The 21,753-nt window shown below is 38.5% G+C and overlaps 1 protein-coding gene across 1 annotated transcript; it reads right to left on the bottom strand.

Moving 5' to 3' along the window:
- Window positions 1–14,224: 14,224 nt before the first annotated feature.
- Window positions 14,225–16,323, bottom strand: LOC135203378 (uncharacterized). Its single transcript, XM_064233114.1, has 2 exons — window positions 16,252–16,323; window positions 14,225–14,917 (listed from the first exon to the last, which is right to left on the bottom strand). Exons 1-2 carry the CDS (start codon window positions 16,321–16,323, stop codon window positions 14,225–14,227), a joined length of 765 nt encoding a protein of 254 aa, XP_064089184.1.
- Window positions 16,324–21,753: the final 5,430 nt, after the last annotated feature.

Raw genomic sequence — 21,753 nt, 5'->3', positions numbered from 1 at the left:
GGAATATGGGGGCTTCAGCCCCCATCTAGGACTAGGGTAAGTCAATAGGGGCAAATGATTTTTTTCCATTTGTCCACCCACCTGTGGTGTTTGCGTATGGTAACACTGCGTCCCGGGCTTTAGATAGTTCCATTTTCAACAACAATAGCAATATCTTATTTAGAATATTAACAGTGTAATTCACATACAGTACATTATTGAAATACTTTTCAGTTGCAAATGTACACCCAGATATCCTTTTATTTACCTAAAACTTACACATAGTGAACCTATCTAAAGCCCAAGATGCAGTGTTACCATATGCAAACACCACAGGCAGATGGACAGATGGAAAAAACAAGTATTTTTTTATTGGTAAAATGTATTTGGATGAGGGTTACCTATAACGGAAGATAATAACAGTAGGAAAAATTAAGAATATCATGTTTCATGCAAGGATGAGATGTACTAGCCTAACTAATTCCACTAAAACTAACCTCCTAGCTGGGGGCTTTGCCCTCTTTTTCTTACCTTATTAGCCTAATCGGGTACATGTTCCTTGCTGATGGTTTGCGATACTGCCATCCCAGTAGTTTTCTTCATTTTTCTTTAGGTAAAAAAATAACCATAAATTTCTTAACCTAACGTATATGAAATGGTAAGTTAGAGCTTTTTTATATATTAGGCTAGATTGAGGTTAGGTTAAGAAATGTTTGGTTAGGTTGTGTTTTTACAGACAGAAAGAAGAAGAAGAAAAAAAAAAACTGCTGGGTCATATTTACTTGATATGAGAAATTTCATGCCTTACCATATCTATATTAATTTTGTCCTCGATTATTAAGCATTTGCAGACGTTGTGTGTTGAGAGTAAGTTTCATGTTTTGTTGTGTTTTATCTAAAATAAATATATTTATATATATACTGAATAAGGTAAGAGATGGGTGTGTTTTAAAACCGAAAAATAACCAAGCTATCCATGTTGCTTTCTTATTTTCAAGGAAAGAGGGTTAGAAATGAATTTCTGTCATGAATGTTACTAGAATGTATAACAATAGTCAGTAAGTAAGATGCTTCGAATTATTATAAAATATTAATTAAAGTTGTCACTTTTGTTATTATTGCCTCAAATATAGGCCTAGGCCAATTTTACACTAGCCCATAATGCTTAACCTAACCTGTCACACTGCGTATCACTGAAAGGACAGGAGGCTTCAGACCAGGAGAAAGGTGTTGACAAAAGAGAAGTTAGACCATCTTCTAGACATGCTGAGGTCACTCATGAAGAAGTGGTCAACAACAGGAGACAAACAAGCATTGCAAAGAGAAAGCATCCTATCCTCACGTCAGATGATGACTTCGGAAAATGACAGATCACATCCACAGGCTCACTTGCCCCATTATTCAGGTATGTGTTAAATAGTGTCTTTTCACTAGCATACAGCTTAGCTATACAAAGCCACATAGGCACATACTATCTTGGACATTACTTGTTTCTGATTAATATTCTACCTGGGTTTAGGATTTTACATTTGTTTACTGTAGTGACTTGATTGAAGAACCTTTGCCAAATTTGTAAATACTGTAAATATGTCTGAAATTGTATATATTATTATTATTATTTTTTATTTATTTATTTATTTTTTTTGCTCTATCACAGTCCTCCAATTCGACTGGGTGGTATTTATAGTGTGGGGTTCCGGGTTGCATCCTGCCTCCTTAGGAGTCCATCACTTTTCTTACTATGTGTGCCGTTTCTAGGATCACACTCTTCTGCATGAGTCCTGGAGCTACTTCAGCCTCTAGTTTTTCTAGATTCCTTTTCAGGGATCTTGGGATCGTGCCTAGTGCTCCTATGATTATGGGTACGATTTCCACTGGCATATCCCATATCCTTCTTATTTCTATTTTCAGATCTTGATACTTATCCATTTTTTTCCTCTCTTTCTCTTCAACTCTGGTGTCCCATTTGCGACATCAATGAGTGATTCTTTCTTCTTGACTTTGTCAATCAACGTCACGTCTGGTCTGTTTGCACGTATCACCCTATCCGTTCTGATACCATAGTCCCACAGGATCTTTGCCTGATCGTTTTCTATCACTCCCTCAGGTTGGTGCTCGTACCACTTATTACTGCAAGGTAGCTGATGTTTCTTGCACAGGCTCCAGTGGAGGGCTTTTGCCACTGAATCATGCCTCTTTTTGTACTGGTTCTGTGCAAGTGTCGGGCATTCGCTTGCTATGTGGTTTATGGTTTCATTTTTCGTATTGCACTTCCTACATATGGGAGAGATGTTATTTCCATCTATCGTTCTTTGAACATATCTGGTTCTTAGGGCCTGATCTTGTGCTGCTGTTATCATTCCTTCAGTTTCCTTCTTTAGCTCTCCCCTCTGTAGCCATTGCCATGTGTCATCGCTGGCTAGTTCTTTAGTCTGTCTCATGTATTGTCCGTGCATTGGTTTGTTGTGCCAGTCCTCTGTTCTGTCTGTCATTCTCCTGTCTCTGTATATTTTCTGGTCTTCGTCTACTTTTATTAGTCCCTTCTTCCCATGCACTCTTTAGCCACTCGTCTTCACTGGTTTTCAGATATTGCCCCAGTGCTCTGTTCTCGATGTTGACGCAGTCCTCTATACTTAGTAGTCCTCTCCCTCATTCCTTTCGTGTTATGTATAGTCTGTCCGTATTTGCTCTTGGGTGTAGTGCTTTGTGTATTGTCATATTGTTTCTGGTTTTCTGATCTATGCTGCGGAGTTCTGCCTTCGTCCATTCCACTATTCCTGCGCTGTTATCTGATTACTGGCACTGCCCCATGTGTTTTTATGGCTTTTATCATATTTCCTCCATTGAGTTTGACTTGAGTATTGCCTTGAGCTCCCTGCATATATTCTTCCCTGATCGTGTCCTTCATCTCTTGGTGTTTTATAACCCCTCCTTCCATTATTCCAGGTATTTGTATCCTGTCTCATCTATGTGTTTGATGTTGCTCCCATCTGGTAGCTTTATCCCTTCAGTTCTCGTTACTTTGCCTTTTTGTATGTTGACTAAGGCTCATTTTTCTATTCCAAACTCCATCCTGATGTCCCCAGATACAATCCTTACAGTCTGGATTAGGGTATCTATTTCCTTGATGCTCTTACCATACAGCTTGATGTCGTCCATGTATTAGGGCTTGTGCCTTGTATGATAAGGCGCCCTATGAGGTAATGTTAGACTAGCGATAATCTATACGCTAAGTCGGTTGGTATTGCACTTCCATCTTCAATGGAGTGTCCCTGGGTTTTGTAGATCACTTACGAAGTTCGGTATTATCTTTACGACGATGTGTTAAACTCATGGTTCGGTGAGGTTCTTGTAGAAAACACAAGGTAATAAAATAGTATATTCTTCTGAAGTTTTACATGATGAAGATCAGGTATGATCGTACAAGTCTTCTATGACGATAGCTTGATCGCTTCTGCCAATGATGATGGCTAATCCTATTCCTCTACATGATAAAGCTTAGGTAAAGAGGTACAGGTCTTCTAATGACGATCACTAACTCTGTTCTCCCCGTCTACCATCTCTGTTACAAGTTATGAGGAACAAGACAGTAGTTCGAACATATGAACATACTATCAGATGACATAGTTTCATACGAACACACAATCAAATGAGACACGCTACAGATCACGTAGGCGGTAGTTGTCTCAAGCAGGGAGCTTGGACTAATGTTTATAAACAATTGAATGACTACAGGTGACGGCATGTTATCTTAGCCTACATACTTATGGTATACGTCATCTTTAGCGTCTCTAGTCTGATCACATTCCTGCAAGCAATCTGGTTGACCTCTTTAGTTTTAGACTTTTATATATAGGGACTAACATTCCATATTTTTATTATGTAAACACTTACATTAGCTCGGTCAGCTACCAAACCAGCTACTGAATATTAAACTCAAACTGACTGCATTAGACTTATAGGAGTGTGATACAGACACTATGTGAATATATATATATATATAAGTAAATAAAAATTCATGGTGTACATGAATTGATTCAAGTAATAAAATATAAAACAATGATATTGGTAAATAATAGTGATCACGTGATAGATAATGATACAGTTTTTTTTTCACTTCATCTCTTTAAGATACTTATGCTACAGAAAATACTAATGTACTCTGATAATTGCATAGAATGAAGATTAACATGATAAAAATCATATTTTTAACTGATAAAATATTTCATATATGAATTGATAAAATTATTGAATGGGATGCTGAGTTGATTCGTTGATTTTTTATGCTAAATGTTATATATATGATTAGTAATTCATATACTAACTCATAAATAACTGCAGATAATGGTAAGATATAAGGTAACAGATTGATATAGCTACCTGATTTGTTTATACATATGTATATGGATTCAATATAATTATGATTAATATATGTGCACTTTAAATAGATTCCTATTGCGTACACGCAAAGATATATTTTAGATTCTGTTATTTATGATCATTTATATAAGAGATTCCTATTGCGTACACGCAAAGATATATTTCGACTCTGTTATTTATGATCAATTATATATAGATTCCTAGTGCGTACACGCAAAAAATATATTTTCGATTCTGTTATTTATGATTCATTATATATAGATCCTAGTGCGTACACGAAAAAAATATATTTCGATTCTGTTATTTATGATCATTCTTATATATATAGGATAACATGACCGAGGTTATACTACTTCACATTTAACTAGCTTTCGAACCACTTTTCGTCCATTACACAGTTCCAGACAACACCTATAGCCACTGCAAAACGGCCTTTTTCAATGGTTAAAACAAGGGGAAAATTTGACCTGGGCGGGTCCAACGTTCTACTTTTTGCGCTCCCATACTTATTCTCTGATCCTAAGCTACACGATTACGTTCGCGATGAATAAAAAAAACATCCCCAGCACGAGTCCTTCGCCAGCAAAGTAGAGTTGAATATCCTTCGGGTCGTAATTGTCGGAAGTATGTCCCTTTTTGTAGTCGAATTCCGACAGCCGCTGGAGCGTTCCGCATTAAAACGAGATTAACGACGAGATACGGGTGTCGGTCGAAGAAGTCCATGAAATTCCTTTCACATTGTAGGCGGTTGTTACTTGACTGTAGTCGTCCGCTGCGACGAACGATTTTTTGAAGTTGCGATGTGAAACTCTCGTACTGCAGGATACTGTAACCAGGTTCCATTAATCAGCCTGCAAGTGAAATAGAATTTGTCACAAGGGCAAAGTAAATTCAGACGACATCCAAATACAGGGGAGGGGAGAGAGCCATTTAGACCAGACTTAACCCACATGAATTCGCTGATATTTCGGAATTCAAAAGAGTCCGCTGTACAAACTTTTTTATCCATGGCATTAACAATGAGTGAACCTATCCAGGTCTATGATGACTCGTAAAAATATCCATTCTAATTATAAAAAATAAATAGATATCAATACGAATCTCAAAGAAAATTCGATATTACTGGTAGTAAGTTACTAGACAAAGAAGTGGAAAACGGAGCTAAGCATTGCCAGGCAACATAAGAGTCAAAGAGAAGATTAATCATGATTCTATGTGCCCTAACAAAAGTTTCATATTCAATTTTCTCGTGCGCATCCTCTGAGGTTAACTTTTAAAACATTATTAATAGGTAGGAGATGCAACGAAAAAACCCACTATGTAACTAATTTCTATATAAACTTTGGGTTTTCCAAGAAAATGTGACATTTTCCCATGAATGTGATTTACTTGAATTGTAATAGGCTAATGTTGCAAGTAAATATTTCTTATCCACAACTTGATAATTCTAAATGTCCGTTTACCCATGTCATAAGCTGAATTATTGACTCTAATTGTCTATGAGGTTCAGAAAAAAAAAATTAATTCATTTTGTTGTTATAGAAATTCTATTTGCTTATATTGTTCATTAATTTTAAAATGATTACAAGTCCTTAACTAATTGCATTACACACACGGATAAGAATATGTTATGTGGCCTGTCATGTGACCTATGAACCACATGTGAAGTTCATGAACTAAGCATTTCTTTCTCCAGTCAATCTGCTTTTGCAAGCAGAGACGACACACAGATGAAGCCTGTGTAAGCAGATTATTGAGGTTAAAAGGAACAAATGCTGATACGGCAATGATGACGTCGTCACTTGGCAGGAGATTGCTCTCAGCCAGCTAAGAGTTACGTTACTTGCTGTAAGAGATACGACTTTAGGATAAATTTTTTGTTTTTTTAATACTCGACCCACATGAGAAGAATGTCTGAAAAAAAACAGTACCAAAATTGAACAATATATTAGTTTCATGCTGGAAATCTGCAGAATTATGTTAAATTAAATATTCCTTATTGAAACTAATGAAAAAGGATTCCATACAAATTCTATATATATTATTAGCCCTGTATAAGATTCATATAGGATTATTTCATAGATAACATTTTCACTTCTAGACTTCCTGACTTTAAAATCTCTTTTTATTTTATTTTATTCATTTTATTTATTATTAGTTTATTTATTTATATTTATTTAATTTTTTTTTTTTTCATTGACTACGAATATAAATCACCGGGACAGACAATATGTCAGTAGGTTTTTGGATATGTGTTTGAACTTTTAGCTTATTTGTCATTACTAAAGCGTTAAGTTAGAGTTCAAATCTTTACGCATATATATTTAGATATTTAATTACTTATGGTTACGTTTTGCTATTGATTTTATCGTGATTCCTTGTTTTTATTATAATTTGTAACCCTTCCGACTTCTTACGGAGTGTATTATATTGACTCCACTTGTATCCATATTTATCTTATTTTTTTTTATATTTATTTATTTATATATATATATATATTTGATAAATTAATGGTTGGCTTGAATATGTGGAAAAGTGTTCTAGCGGCGTACCGTATAAGGCTACTTGCGGCATCAATTCTATAGATACAAGATATAAATGATAAAGGTATTTAAAACCGCGAGAACCGCTATAATCCAGTTCGGTATATCACGAGTTGTAACTCGTAAGACATTGACACTTCCTATTTAATTATCCGTTATTCTACCAAACCGATTGACTCTGGGTGATAAAATATATTATTGGTTTTCTTAATGGAAGGAATTCGCACACGAGTTTTTAAGGAGATTATTATTGATTTACACCACCCGAGTCACAGATTATTATGTGTTGAATTCCATATTTACCATATTTACTGATTTAGCACTCATAAATATTCCTAACGCACTCAATTGCGGTGTTGTTTTTAGTGCTATTAATTCTATATAACGTGTCAAGGAACTATTAACACTAAGAAGTGTTTATTCCCTCTGTCAGACTCGTAATTCTGTTAATAATTCTACGTATATTCTTTCAAGGATTGATTTGGCACAGGATAGGCCCCTAAACTGACAGGTGTCTTAGTGTATCCCTTGTTTTCATGACACATGTTACAATTAGTTATGTGCTTTTTATATCTGTAAGCATTGTAGGCCAGTAAAATAGTGATTTGGCTTTCTGTGACATACTATGGAACCCTGGATGACGGAATGCAACCAGTTTATGACGATTGGTATGAAAGAGATTATTGATTACTACCTGGTCGTTAGTCATCTGCTGTGTTCTTCGGGTTTTCCTCGTCACGGACCTACTATAATACTACTATTTTGATTACATTATTCTGATACACATACCTTAAGTATACTTTTGCTTTAGGGTTTCTGCTCGAAGTGTTTATTGGTTTGCTTAGCCACTGACCCTGTTTCCGTTTCGAAGTGTTTATTGTTTGGTGTTTATTGTTTGGGTTATGTCTGTTGACGCTTGCTTTGTTCAGTTTGTAACAGTTCTGCGCTCCGACCCAGATATGCAATGCTCGCGACCTCTTGGGTTAAGGAATTTTCTTGTTTAGATACGGTTTTAACAATAGGCACGGATGTTTCTATATCTTTTAGTCCAATTAATGGTTCTTTGCTGTATGGTGCGGGATTGCGGGATAATGCGTCCGCTATGATATTTGCTTTCCCAGGTAGATATCTTATCTTGGCTCCAAAGACCTGAATGATCATTTGTCACCGAGTTCCTTTTGGACTGTGATTAAAGCCTTTGAAAAACTCGGTAAAGGACTCATGTTCAGTAAGGACTTTATCAGGATAGCCATAGATTATGAACTTAAAATGTACTAGTGTTAAAGATACCTAGCCCTTCCTTGCCTATTACTGCATATTTACTTTCAGAGGGCTTTAGTTTACGTGAATAAAAAGCTATAGGGAAGAACTGTTTATCATATTACTGAAGTAGTACCCTCTTACCCCTTGGTCTGAGGCGTCTGTTGCAATAAAAAAAAAAATTCCTTATTTAAATCAGGGATTTTTAAGTTAGGTAAGCTGCATTTTCCGCTTTTAAGATATCGAACGCCTGTTGATGCTTTTCAGACCATAATAAATCTACGCTCTTCTTCGTAAGATCTGTTAAAGGAGCTGTCATCATTGAAGAGTTACCTATTTACATACGATTGTAATACCCACTACAGCGCAAAAGTGCTGTATCCCCCTTTTACGTTAATAAGTACCGGAAAGTTATGAATAGCCGACACCTTACCATGGACTACTTTTAAGACCTTGACCAGACACATAAAACCTAGATAAACATGTTCGGTTTTTAAAAAACTCACATTTAGATATTTACTCTGAGATTATTTGTCTTTGTCTCTGTAGCACTAGCTCTACTTTATGTGAATGTACTTCTAAGGTATTAGAAAAGATTACAAGATCATCCATATAGGCATGTAGGTTATCCCCTAAAAGTCTCCAAACACTATATTGTAATTGGGGTGCAACGTAAGCCGGAGGCATACGTAAAAATTGATAATGTCCCCTGAGTGTGCTGAAAAAAAAAACGGTGTATGAGGTACAATCACTTAGGTAATGGTATCAGGTAAAAGCCTTTAAGTAAGTCCAAGTTGGTGAAAAAAAATTTATTCTAACCTAACAGAGATAAGATGTCGTCGGTACATCGCACTGGAAACTATCGGAAGTCGTTTCCTTGTTTAAGCGACAGAATCTACGCAGATACGCCAAGTCCGATCTTTTATGGCATGACATTTGAGGGAAAAATTATATGGGCTTATTTGATTTCCTAATGACTCCTATTACTAACATTTTTCAACTTCGTCATTTATTTCTATTTTGAAATTTCATTGGGGTTCTACACGAAGGTACGTATATAGCTTTATGTTTGTCCTTATTACCGTATTTTGTTTTCAATGACATCCGTTTTTCTCCCAGAGATCACTCGCTAGTGGAGAAACTTCCTGGTATTCAGGTGAAAGATAAAAAAAATTTCTGCTGAATCACCTCTGCTTGAATGACTTTACGGATATTACTTTAGATAGATTATCAGAGAGATCATCCACGACTTGTTTGGCGTGATTAGAAAATTAGCAACAATAAAAAATGCGATATTTATAACTTCTGTATTCCACGTATGTATACTTTTAGGGCTTTGTTCGCGGAAATCGTTATATTTCAGAGTGTCGGGAAGGATTAAAATTTCGTTTCCCAGCAGTCTTTTTTACACGCACTAAGACATTCGAAGGTGCATGCTTCTCGAGATTTTGCGTGCAAAGTGCGACTGTGTTTGTGGAGAATTCTGTTTGGGGGGGTCATTTGAACAATGTTAGGATTTATGAGACAAATGTATATTCCTTTATATAAGTTATTATTTGATTAACTGTCTCATTTTTGTTCAAACGGATTTTAATATGTTTTGAAGGTTTATAGGATTTTCCTTTGATAAAAACACGCCTTATTTTGCAGGATGTAAGATAATATTTTGTATACCCCTAGATGGATCTTACAATTACACTACATACAGATCAACGTTTTTTATAACTATAGAGGTATCTGTAAACGCTCGCTTATCCGGACTTCTCATTAGGGAAGTTCGAACAACAGACGTGAGTCCGTAAATACTGGTAATTAATTGTACTAAAGGAATAAATAAGATATTCTAATTTTTACGGCGCGTACAGTCGGGCTTAATCCACCAGTATTTATTATAACTTTAATGTATTAAATTACTAGAACCTGCTCTGATTACTTGATACTGTCGTGTGATGCATAGGAAAAATCCTTTTTAGTTCAAAAAGATATCGTATGTATGGACCCAACATCGCTTTTCCCCACTCTGCTAGAGTCGCTTATTGTGTGGAATTTGCTTCGCTTTGAAAACTCGGCAGATTTAACTAACCTTGACCGCTTGACTAGGTGACACAGTCACCGAGTTTGCTTGTTTGATTCTGAACGGGCTACTGTTTCTATTTCTTTTTGTAATAATTAGGATCCTTCTCTTTATTACCATCGGCAACGTATTGTGTGTTTTTAGCATTATGTTGCTGGTTACGTATAAAGCAATGAATGACGAACTATTAGGAACTGAGCGATTACTAATTAAGACGAGTTATCTCTACTGCATTCAATCTTAACTGTTTGTACTTCATTCTTTGCTAAAATTTGGAAATAGTGAGGGATCCTGGTCAGCGCATTTAGCCTGATGAAAGTTTTTTACAGACATGTTATTCCTTGCAATCCAGCCATATTTTTAAAAGTTAAGTTGAGTCATTGAGGTTCGATATTTTATATAACTCAAAAACTCAAGGCTAAACTGGCGATCGGGACTTTGCAAAGGAGCATTTATTGTCATGACCCGAAATAGTGTTACCTCCAATTTATATAGATTTGTACGGGTGTTCCACTTGTTTTTTGTGTGTTTTCTAATCACTACGGTGCTTAACGACCCTGTCCATGCATCTGTATAAATACAGACGTCCACTGCGTAAACGCATATTCACTGTTTAATATGATTTGTTACGTAAGGGATTAAATATCACCCAACAATGATAAAATTAACATAGTATATGATTACGATATTTCAGTAGAACTTCTGGAAACAGACACTCAAAGATAAAAAACTCGCAGTAGCGAAATCTCAATGATGTAGATAATTTCTGTAAAAAAGTAAGATTAAGAATGTCTCGTAACTTCAGCCACAGGAATAACGAAATTCGACCTGCAAAGGAAACACTCAAAGTTACTCCAAATGAATAAAAAATTGTACTTAGCTTGCTTTTGTGGGAAGTCACGGTGTTCCGATAACGACACACGGCCTTGGTCCTCCTTCTCTATTTAGCGGATGACCTGGTTTGGCTTCAGTTTCCCCCCCGTGCGCCGTTGTTTCGATGATTCGAGCCCTTGAAAGATCCGATGCTGCAGACGCGTTCGGTTTGTTTCTTGGAGTGCCGGAAACGCTCACTAACGATGTTTTCTTGAATGATTCTAATGAGAGACGAAGCTTGCGTTGTCGTAGGAAAAGGACACGTCGGTTTTGTTTCTTGAAGTTATTCACTAAACAATGATACTAAGTTGCTGACGAATCTTGTTGTTTTCTGAAGTCGCTCACTAAACGATGATACTAGGTTGCTTGACGAATCTGCTGCTTCCGTCGTCGTTGACTTCTTATGATACATGATTTATTATTCTGTTTTTTTTCTTCGTAGGACGTTGTAGAGTTCTTCTGGTCTGCTGGCCACCAATATTAGGGCTTGTGCCTTGTATGATAAGGCGCCCTATGAGGTAATGTTAGACTAGCGATAATCTATACGCTAAGTCGGTTGGTATTGCACTTCCATCTTCAATGGAGTGTCTGGGGTTTTGTAGATCACTTACGAAGTCGGTATTATCTTTACGACGATGTGTTAAACTCATGGTTCGGTGAGGTTCTTGTAGAAAACACAAGGTATAAAAATAGTATATTCTTCTGAAGTACATGATAAGATCAGGTATGATCGTACAAGTCTTCTATGACGATAGCTTGATCGCTTCTGCCAATGATGATGGCTATCCTATTCTATCATATAAAGCTTAGGTAAAGAGGTACAGGTCTTCTAATGACGATCACTTAAAACTCTGTTCTCCCGTCTACCATTCTCTGTTACAAAGTTATGAAGGAACAGACAGTAGTTCGAAACATATGAACATACTATCAGATGACATAGTTTCATACGAACACACAATCAAATGAGACACGCTACAGATCACGTAGGCGGTAGTTGTCTCAAGCAGGGAGCTTGGACTAATGTTTATAAACAATTGAATGACTACAGGTGACGGCATGTTATCTTAGCCTACATACTTATGGTATACGTCATCTTTAGCGTCTCTAGTCTGATCACATTCCTGCAAGCAATCTGGTTGACCTCTTTAGTTTTAGACTTTTATATATATGGACTAACATTCCATATTTTTATTATGTAAACACTTACACATGAACATCAGATGGTTGATTCTGTTGCCTCTTTTCTTGAGTTGGTACCCGGCACCCATCTTCTGTAGTACTTTTGTCATGGGAATCATGGCTACTACGAAGAGTAGTGGGGACAGTGAGTCGCCCTGGAAGATCCCTCTCCTGATATTAACCTCTGCTAGTCTTATTCCAGAGCTTGTAAGTATTGTATTCCAGTTGCGCATTGTATTATTATTATTATTATTATTATTATTTTTAAAAGTGATTGCTGCCTCAGCTGCATTAATTTTATAAAGGTTCTTCTCGATTTTTCCAATTATTGTTTTCTCATTGTTGCTTAAACTGGTGAGCAATGCACCGAAGGTTGACATATTTCAATAGGTAATAGTCAAACGATTGGACTATTATTGGTAAAAAAATTCAAGTGGGGGTAGTCAAATTTTCGGGCATATCCCGTAGAGTTTATTGCATGTAGAATTGATGTTAAATTCTATTCCTTTTCTATTCTTTTCGTGGGTCCGCGACGTTTCGTCTGAATAAACCTCCGACATCCTCTTGGGCGGAGGTGGGTGAAGGACTAAAGTGAGAACATGAACATGAACATGAATGGGGGGGATAGGGTAGGATTGAGGGGGTCCCTTGGAAGGAAGATTAGGTTTTTGAAGGAATTAGGTGGGGCTAAAGGAAGGTATGCGCAGAAGGATAAAAGGGAGGTTGAGTCCGACTGCTTATATTGTGGTGGTGCTGCGTGGGCCTTCGTGCCGCTGCCTTTTCATTGGCTCGTGAATGGGGAGTTGCTTTTTGATTGGCTGCCTGGCTGCGGGCTGAAGCCAGCTCCCGAGTGCATGCTCAACCAGCGCGCCGATCTTGTCAGCTGTATAACATCATGCCGGGCTTCATTTTGATTGGTCAAAGGCCGTGTGATGTCACTGCTAGTATTATTCATGGTATTAATGTCATCTTCGTTGTTATTTTCCTCTTGAATTGGGGCGTTTTCGGGCGGCGATATGGTGAAGTTTGCCATTACTGGAGTGTTCCTTCGCATGCAGGTCGGGAGCAAAAAGGTCTCTTGCGTCGTATTCATGGAGGGCTTTTGCTCCTGGATGATTGATAACTCCTCCAGAGGGCGCAGACTTACCCCGGCGAGGGTCAGGGTCGGGTGCTCTCCCTATTATCCTGGTGTTGTGGATAATACAGTCGCGGGAAAATGTGTCTCGGTTGGCGATGAGGGCGTGATTCTTGATAGCCCCTTCTTGGGCGTGACAGGATATTCTCTTCGCAAGACGCATGGTATTCATTTCAATCTACTTCCCAGGACATCCTCGGTCGGGGCATATGTATTGGTATACTACTTTCGTCTGCTTGATGGGGGTCTCCTGATGGCGGTGAGGGTTATTTTTCATGATTAGGTCTCTTGTTTTCGGGTTTTTGTAGTATATTAAGAGTCCACCATCTTGCCTTCTTCGATGAGGAGGATGTTCTCCTTAATGATCATCTTCATCGCCTTCTCCTCCTCGGAGTATTGAGAGTGCATGAAGGCCTAATAATATATCTTGATGTTCTTGGTGGGGCGGGGTCATGGGTCTTCGGGTACCATCTTTCGAGGGCGGTGCGCACTTCTCGGTTGATGAGATTATTAGAATATCCGTTATTTACAAGCATCTGTGAAGCTCTATCAAGCTCGAGGTGTGTGTCCTGCTAGGTAGAACAATGGGAGAGGGCCCTTTTCACAAAGGCCCCTGACAGTAGTGCTCTTAAACCTGTCAGGACACTCGCTATCCTTGTTGAGGCACATTCCTAAATTTGTCTTCTTTGTGTAGACAGAAGTGCAGAGCCTGTCTGTCTTCGTTATAAGGACATCGAGGAAGGGGAGCCGATCGTTGGTGTTAAACTCGACTGTATAGTTTAGCATGTTGCATTGCTGGAATCAGCGACGAAGGGCTTCTACCTCATCCTCGGTGTCGACTTGCACAAAGACATCGTCTATGTAATGGGCGTATTTGCGGGGGTGCTGGCTTTGGGTGAAGACCCTCTCTTCTATGGCACCCATATAGAAGTTGGCAAAGAGGACTCCCAGAGGAGAGCCCATGGCAACGCCATCTTTCGGACGGAACATCTGTCCTCGGTGGGTGGAGAAGGGGGCCCTCTTTGTACAGATGTCCAGCAAGGTGCGCAAAGAGGCTTTTGGGATATTGAATGGGGCCGTCAATGGGTCTCGGTAGACACGATCCATGATGATGTTAATGGTCTTGTCGATGGGAATGTTGATAAATAGGGATTCTACGTCGAGGGATGCTATGATGCCAGTGCCGGGGTAGTCACGAATTTCTTCAAGGAACTCCATCGATGAATTCAGGCTATAGCGGCTCAGGACGTAGGGAGTCAAAATTTGATTGAGGCACTTGGCCAAGGCGTAATTCGGGGCAGGCGTCTGGCTGATAATCGGGCAGAGAGGGTTGCCTTCCTTATGGGTTTTCATGTTACCATAGAGGTAACCAAGCCTGAAGTCCCCTTGGATGGGCGGAAGGTGGACTGCGTTTGTTGCCGCATTTATGGTACTGATGACACGGTTGGCATCCCTTTTGATGTCTTCCGTGGGGTTCCATGTGAGACGTTCAAACTTTGAGGGGTCGGACAGAATAGCATAGAACTTCTCATGGTATTCCTTCGTTTTTATTATTTATCTGCCCGTCGCACAGTAATGTCTTCCTTGGCCTTCAACAACCTTGGCTGCTTCCTTTATCTCTCAGGTGAAGATGCCACTGGTGTGTGGCCCCCTCTCCGTGAGGGTTTCAGCGAGCAGGAGGGGCTGGAGGGCATCTGTTGTTCAGACAATATTCCGCATCTTGAGCTGTTGGATGGAGTCGAGCAGGAGTTCGATCTCAAGTCTTTTTTCGTGTTGCTTAGGCTTAGACATGAAATGACAGTTAAGCCCTAGTCTAAGCAGAGCATCTTGGTTGGGAGAAGGTTGGAAGTCAGTAAGATTGATGTATCCTTGAGCGCTCTGTGGGACTCGGAACTTGCCATCGTTGAGAGAGATCAGCTTTTGCATGATGCCCTTTATGCGTTTTTTTGTATCTTCATCTGGGAGACGGGTAAGGCAGGCATCAATGTCATCGTTGCCGGCTAATTCTGCATCGGGAAGGTTGTCACTATCGGTGGGTTGGTTCTCATTCGGTTGGTCAACATCGGGGTCGTCATATTCAGAGCTGAGGGAACCGTTCCGGAGGGGTCCAGGGGAGTCTGCTTTGGGTTCCTCATTAACATCTTTGTTGCTCGGGCAGCTTGCTAATGTCCGTGCGTTCGTCTATTCACGCCGCAGTAGAGCATCGTCCTCATGAAGTTTCTTTAGTTCGGAAGTCTTCTCCCGTAATTGCCGTTGTATGAGGGATTTCCTGAAGCTCCTGGTCCTGTCTTCTAGCCTCGCTGTGGGGTCGTGCAGTCTTAGGTTAGTATATGCAGAAAGTAAACCCTCTTTTAAACATGTTTGATTAAAAGTGATTGCCGCATTAAGCTTATGAAGGTTCTTCTCTATTTTTCTAATTATTGTTTTCTCATTGTTGCTTAAACTGGTGAGCAATACACCGAAGGTTGACATATCTCAGTTGGGTAATAGTCAAAACGATTGGACTTTTATTGGTAAAAAATTCCAGTGAGGATAGTCAAATTATCAGGCATATCCCGTAGAGTTTATTGAATGTAGAATTGATGTTAAATTCTATTCCTTTTCTATTCTTTTCGTGGGGCTGCGACGTTTCATCTGAATAAACCTCAGACATCTTCTTGGGCGGAGGTGGGTGAAGGACTGACGTGAGAGGGTGAGTTTGACTGCTTATATTGTGGCGCTGCGTTTTCATTGGCTAGTGAATGGGAGCTGCTTTTTGATTGGCTGCCTGGCTGCAGGCTGAAGCCAGCTCTCGAGCGCATGCTCAACAGGTGCGCCGATCTTCTCACCTGCATAGCATCATGCTGGGCTTCATTTTGATTGGTCGAAGGCCACGTGATGTTACTGCTGGTATTATTCATGGTATTAATGTCATCTTCGGTGTTATTTTCCTCTTGAATTGGGGCGTTTTCGGGCGGCGATATGGTGAAGTTTGCCGTTACTGGAGTGTTCCTTCGCATGCAGGTCGGGAGCAAAAAGGCCTCCTGCGTCGTATTCATGGAGGGCTTTTGCTCCTGGATGAATAAAGCCTCCAAAAGGTGCAGACGGCCAAGGTTGGGTGCTCTTCCTAGTATCCTGGTGTTGCGGATAATACAGTCTCGGGAAATTGTGTCTCGGTGGGCGATGAGGTCGTGATTCTAGATAGCCCCTTCTTGGGAGTAACAGGAGATTCTCTTCGCAAGACGCATGGTAGTCATCAAGATATATTATAAGGCCTTCTTGTACTCTCAATACTGCGAGGAGGAGAAGGCGATGAAGATGATCATTAAGGAGAACATCCTCCTCATCGAAGAAGGCAAGATGGTGGACCTTATAATATACTACAAAAACCCGAAAACAAGAGACCTAATCATGAAAAATAACCCCTCACCGCCAATACATATGCCCCGACCGAGGATGTCCTGGGAAGTACAATGGAATGACTACCATGCATCTTGTGAAGAGAATCTCCTGTCACGCCCAGGAAGGGGCTATCAAGAATCACGACCTCATCGCCCACCGAGGCACAATTTCCCGTGACTGTATTATCTGCAAACACCAGGATACTAGGAAGAGCACCCAAACCCCCCCTTTAACTTGCCCCGTCCCCGTCTTGCACCTTTTGGATGGTCTTTTTATTCATCCAGGAGCAAAAGCCCTCCATGAATACGACGCAGGAGGCCTTTTTGCTCCCGACCTGCATGCAAAGGAACACTCCAGTAACGGCAAACTTCACCATATCGCCGCCCGAAAACGCCCCAATTCAAGAGGAAAATAAAACCGAAGATAACATTAATACCATGAATAATACCAGCAGTGATGTCACACGGCCTTTGACCAATCAAAATGAAGTCCGGCATGGTGTTATGCAGCTGAGAAGATCGGCACGCCTGTTGAGCATGCGCTCGGGAGCTGGCTTCAGCCCACAGCCAGGCAGCCAATCAAAAAGCAGCTCCCCATTCACTAGCCAATGAAAAGGCAGCGGCACAAAGCCCCCGCAGCACCGCCACAATATAAGCAGTCGCACTCACCCTCTCACTTCAGTCCTTCTCCCACCTCCGCCCAAGAGGATGTCTGAGGTTTATTTAGACGAAACGTCGCGGCCCCACGAAAAGAATAGAAAAGGGATAGAATTTAAAATCGATTCTACATGCAATAAACTCTATGGGATATGCCAGAAAATTTGACTATCCCCACTGGAATTTTTTACCAATAAAAGTCAAATCGTTTTGACTATTACCTAATTGAGATATGTCACCAGTTTAAGCAATAATGAGAAAACAATAATTAGAAAAATCGAGAAGAACCTTTATAAAATTAATGCTGCGGAGGCAGCAATCACTTTTAATATAATATGTTTAAAAGAGGGTTTACTACCAGCATTATTATTATTATATTATTATTATTATTATTATTATTATTATTATTATTATTATTATTATTGCTCTATACATATATCTTCTATCCTTTGCTCGGTCTTCACATATTAGCATCCCTATGATTTTCCTCTCCTCCACAGTTGGACACTTGTAGTTAAGGCTAAATACAATAGATAGTGTAGAGAACATTTATTTATTTCAGAGGAAATTGGTCTACTTGATGGTACTACTGAAACACCAAGTACTACTCAGTCTTCACAAAGATTTGTGTCTGTTGGTCCTTCTACAAGTACTTCACCTTCAAGAGAGATTGCAGAAGGTATATGATTGTGTGTTGTCATGGGCTAGAGTTAGTGCTGTTTGTTGAGAGTGAACAATGGTTAAAAATATATATGCCTATAGAGTGAATATTAGTGTGTAAAAAAAAGTAACTGTAAATGCTAAGATAGTAAGTAATATTACAAATTCACCTTCAAGAGGATCTACCCTGACATTTTTATTTGATTTATCTTTTTGAGTAAGCAAAGACTATAGAGGCCTTTTTTTTTTTCAATGGCCTGTAGGTGTCCACTGCTGAACAAAGGCTTCCCAACCTGTTTTCATGAGTTGAAGGACTGTGCCAGTTTTTGCCTTGTTTTGCCTGCAAAGTTTTGTATCTCATCTCTCAATGTCTTGTCACCTTTTCCAACTCCAGTTGCTGCCGTGTCCTATCCCCTAATTGGGAGCTCCCTGGTACAGTAGGACGTCGGAGATACGAATAAAATGAGATGCACTGTTTCTAATTTGATGGCCCTCTTATAATTCTAGGTTTATTATACATTTCAGGTCTTGAAAGTAAAACTGACTAGGTAAAATCTAAGATTGAAGAGGTTAAGAGGGCGTCATCCCCGCTTAAAGAGGAAATCTTGGAAGCAGAGATAAAAATTATGATGATGACCCTAGAGAAAATCTAAACCAGATTTTCCCCACCATTCTGACTTCTGAAGAGGAAGTGGAACAGTTTGAAAAAACACTCAGAAAAGCCTTATATAAGGTCAAAGGTAAGTATACATATTTTTTTTTATATGGGTACCCATTTACTTATTCATGCACATTATTTTGTAGGGTTTAAGACAAAACTAAAACAGGTTGCCAATAGAATTACACCACTCAGAATTAAAATGAAGTCAGCAATGACTAAAGTTTTTCCTTCTGGAAAATTAATATTAGATTGTTAAATACTGCATGGGATATCGTTTCAAGGGTTTTACCAAATACATACTCTGGAATGTAGTACCTGCATTTTACCTTGCCATAGATTTATCTGAACCCTCCCCTCATTATATTGCAAATCGTGGATCTCTGTTTTTTGTAGCCTACTCTAATCATTGTTTAATTTATCTTGTCAGGTTACTGAACTGGGCTTCAGTGTTTGCAGATAAAGATGAGAAAACAGTGACCCTCTGAGGGGTCATGACAAAACAATTGATGGGGGAGTTTTCATTGAAGGAATCAAGAGAAAGAGGAAATAGTCTGATGCTAGACTACAAGGATTAATTCGAGGTAAGTATTTATTATTTCATTTATCATTTATTTTTAATTACATTCAATTTTAAAATAATGTACGTGGTACCTGCATACTTTTGGGGTGCATTATTTAAGATTTAAATATATTTCAGACTATTTTTCCATCACTGATTACTACCAACCCTCTTCTTGCACATAGCACAAGGCCACTTTCCAATAACCACAATGGTCCCTCACCCACAACATTGATCATAACCAAACAGTTTTACTTACATTATTCACTCATAAACCTTTGGACTCCAGTCTATTCTTTCATTTGATGAATTTCTTTTTAGCTCCCCACAGTTAATACCAAGTCGTCTGCATAATGCAACTCCCCAGGCAACCCGGATCCCTTAATGTCCTTAAGTTGATATCACCTCCATAATCATGACAAACAGGTTACAAGTACTAATATACTAATATCAGTAATAATATTAATTTGTTACACAATTAATTTAGACATATTAAGCTTATGATCATGAATTTAATGTACTATTCCACATTGAGAGAGGCAAAAGTCAGGTATCAGAAAACTAAAGTTTAATGCTCCATCCTAGGCCTAAGTCCTGAGCCCTGGACTTCCTTTTGCTTATTAAGATGTTTGATTGTTGTGTCTGTAAATATGTGTCAGAGTTGTGTGATTGTTGTGGTATGGATGTTGATGTGTGTCTGGGTTGAATGATTGTAATTCCTAAAATTGGCTTTATATATTTTCGTATTGCTTTCTTTATACTTTTCCTTTTTCATTGTTTATTAATTGTAATTTTAAATTTTGTTTGGCTTTGCTATTCTCACTATTGTTCTCTTCATATACCTCATATATAATTTTTTTTCTTCAGGAGTTGCCAAAGGATTTCTGCCCAAACAAGATAAGGAAGCTGACATCGTGATAGATGGCACTATTCCTGCCATCCTCAAATTTGCACCACATGGGGAAGGAGGCTTAGAAGTTGAAGTCAAGATCAAAACCAAAGGAGATCGAGGCCTCTCCATCCGCCTCTTTTCTGACACCTAAAATGTTACATAATCCCATAAACTGTTTTACTTGCTTGTGACTGGAGCTCCTCTTCATGAATTCTTGTGTAAATTTATAAGTGCTTGTACTACTATATACTGCATTTTATAAGTTAAGTAATTTTCTTTAATTGGTTACAGTAAAAGTGTCCTCATATATAAATTTATTTGTCCAAACGCCTGTGGAATAGTTAAGTGAGATATTGAAAAATGATGTATTACCCTTGTGGACAGAATTATGAATAAATTTGTAGACTTTATATATCATCTTTGGTATTTCAATGAATTCATGGTCTTCCTGCCCTTGGAGTGGGAGTAAGGCATCATAGATAATAAGTGATTTTGTAGGCTAAGGTGTGCAATAATAAAAAGGTTCTACATGCCATATTCATATACAAATTGCGTGATTATGATATCTAGTTGTATTTCCATTTCTTTTTATGGAAACACATTTTAAATAGCTTATGTTCTGAACTGTATGGAGTGATTCATCATATGTTCTTTCCACATGTCCATCCCTTGATCTCAGATGACTGTTCCTCACCCCTCACACCTCTCCCTAACCTATTCATAACTCTAGGTAGAACTACCTTCCTTCACATGTTCCCAAGAACTTCAACTTCAGCTCAATCACATTTGTTATCTTTTTAGCCTCTCATACAGTCAAACAGTCACTGGCATTCCAAAGCTTTTGATTCTTCATTTGCTCATTTGACACTTTTAAGCTCCCAAAACTTTTCTGCTCTCCATGGAATGTCGATCACCTCCTTCAAAGTTATCAGGAATGGTGCCCACTACTTCTATCCTCATTCTATTCAAAACTATTTGAAACCTTCTACAACCCATATTTTCTTTACTACACTTCATATGAAAGTTACATTACTACCCTAGTCAACCAGTCCCCCTCTATTTGTTTATACTATACACACATTTAAACTTTTCACTAGTACCTTCACCTTTTCCTTAAAAGCCCCACATTAATATATTAAAAATAAAGCACTTGTGTCCTTCTTACTCCCTGTCTTTCTGTGGGGCTGAGTGAGCTTGGTACAGCATACAGTGTTCTTGGAAGTTCCTCTTTCTCTGTCCTGTAGTTGCCACTATATGCATCTCAATATGTACCTTTCTACTTTGTAGAATCAAATTAGGGAGAACAATTATATAAATTATATATATATATATATATAGATATATATATATAGATAATATATATATATATATATATATATATACACACACACACACACACACATATATATATATATATATATATATATATAGTATAGTATATATATATATATATATATATATATATATATATATATATATATATATATATATATAATTACATAGTTGCCTGATAGTTACTGC

This window comes from Macrobrachium nipponense, chromosome 24 (assembly GCF_015104395.2).
Source record: "Macrobrachium nipponense isolate FS-2020 chromosome 24, ASM1510439v2, whole genome shotgun sequence".
In the NCBI taxonomy this organism is placed as follows: Eukaryota; Metazoa; Arthropoda; class Malacostraca; order Decapoda; family Palaemonidae; genus Macrobrachium; species Macrobrachium nipponense.
This window is presented reverse-complemented; position numbering and strand designations above follow the sequence as displayed.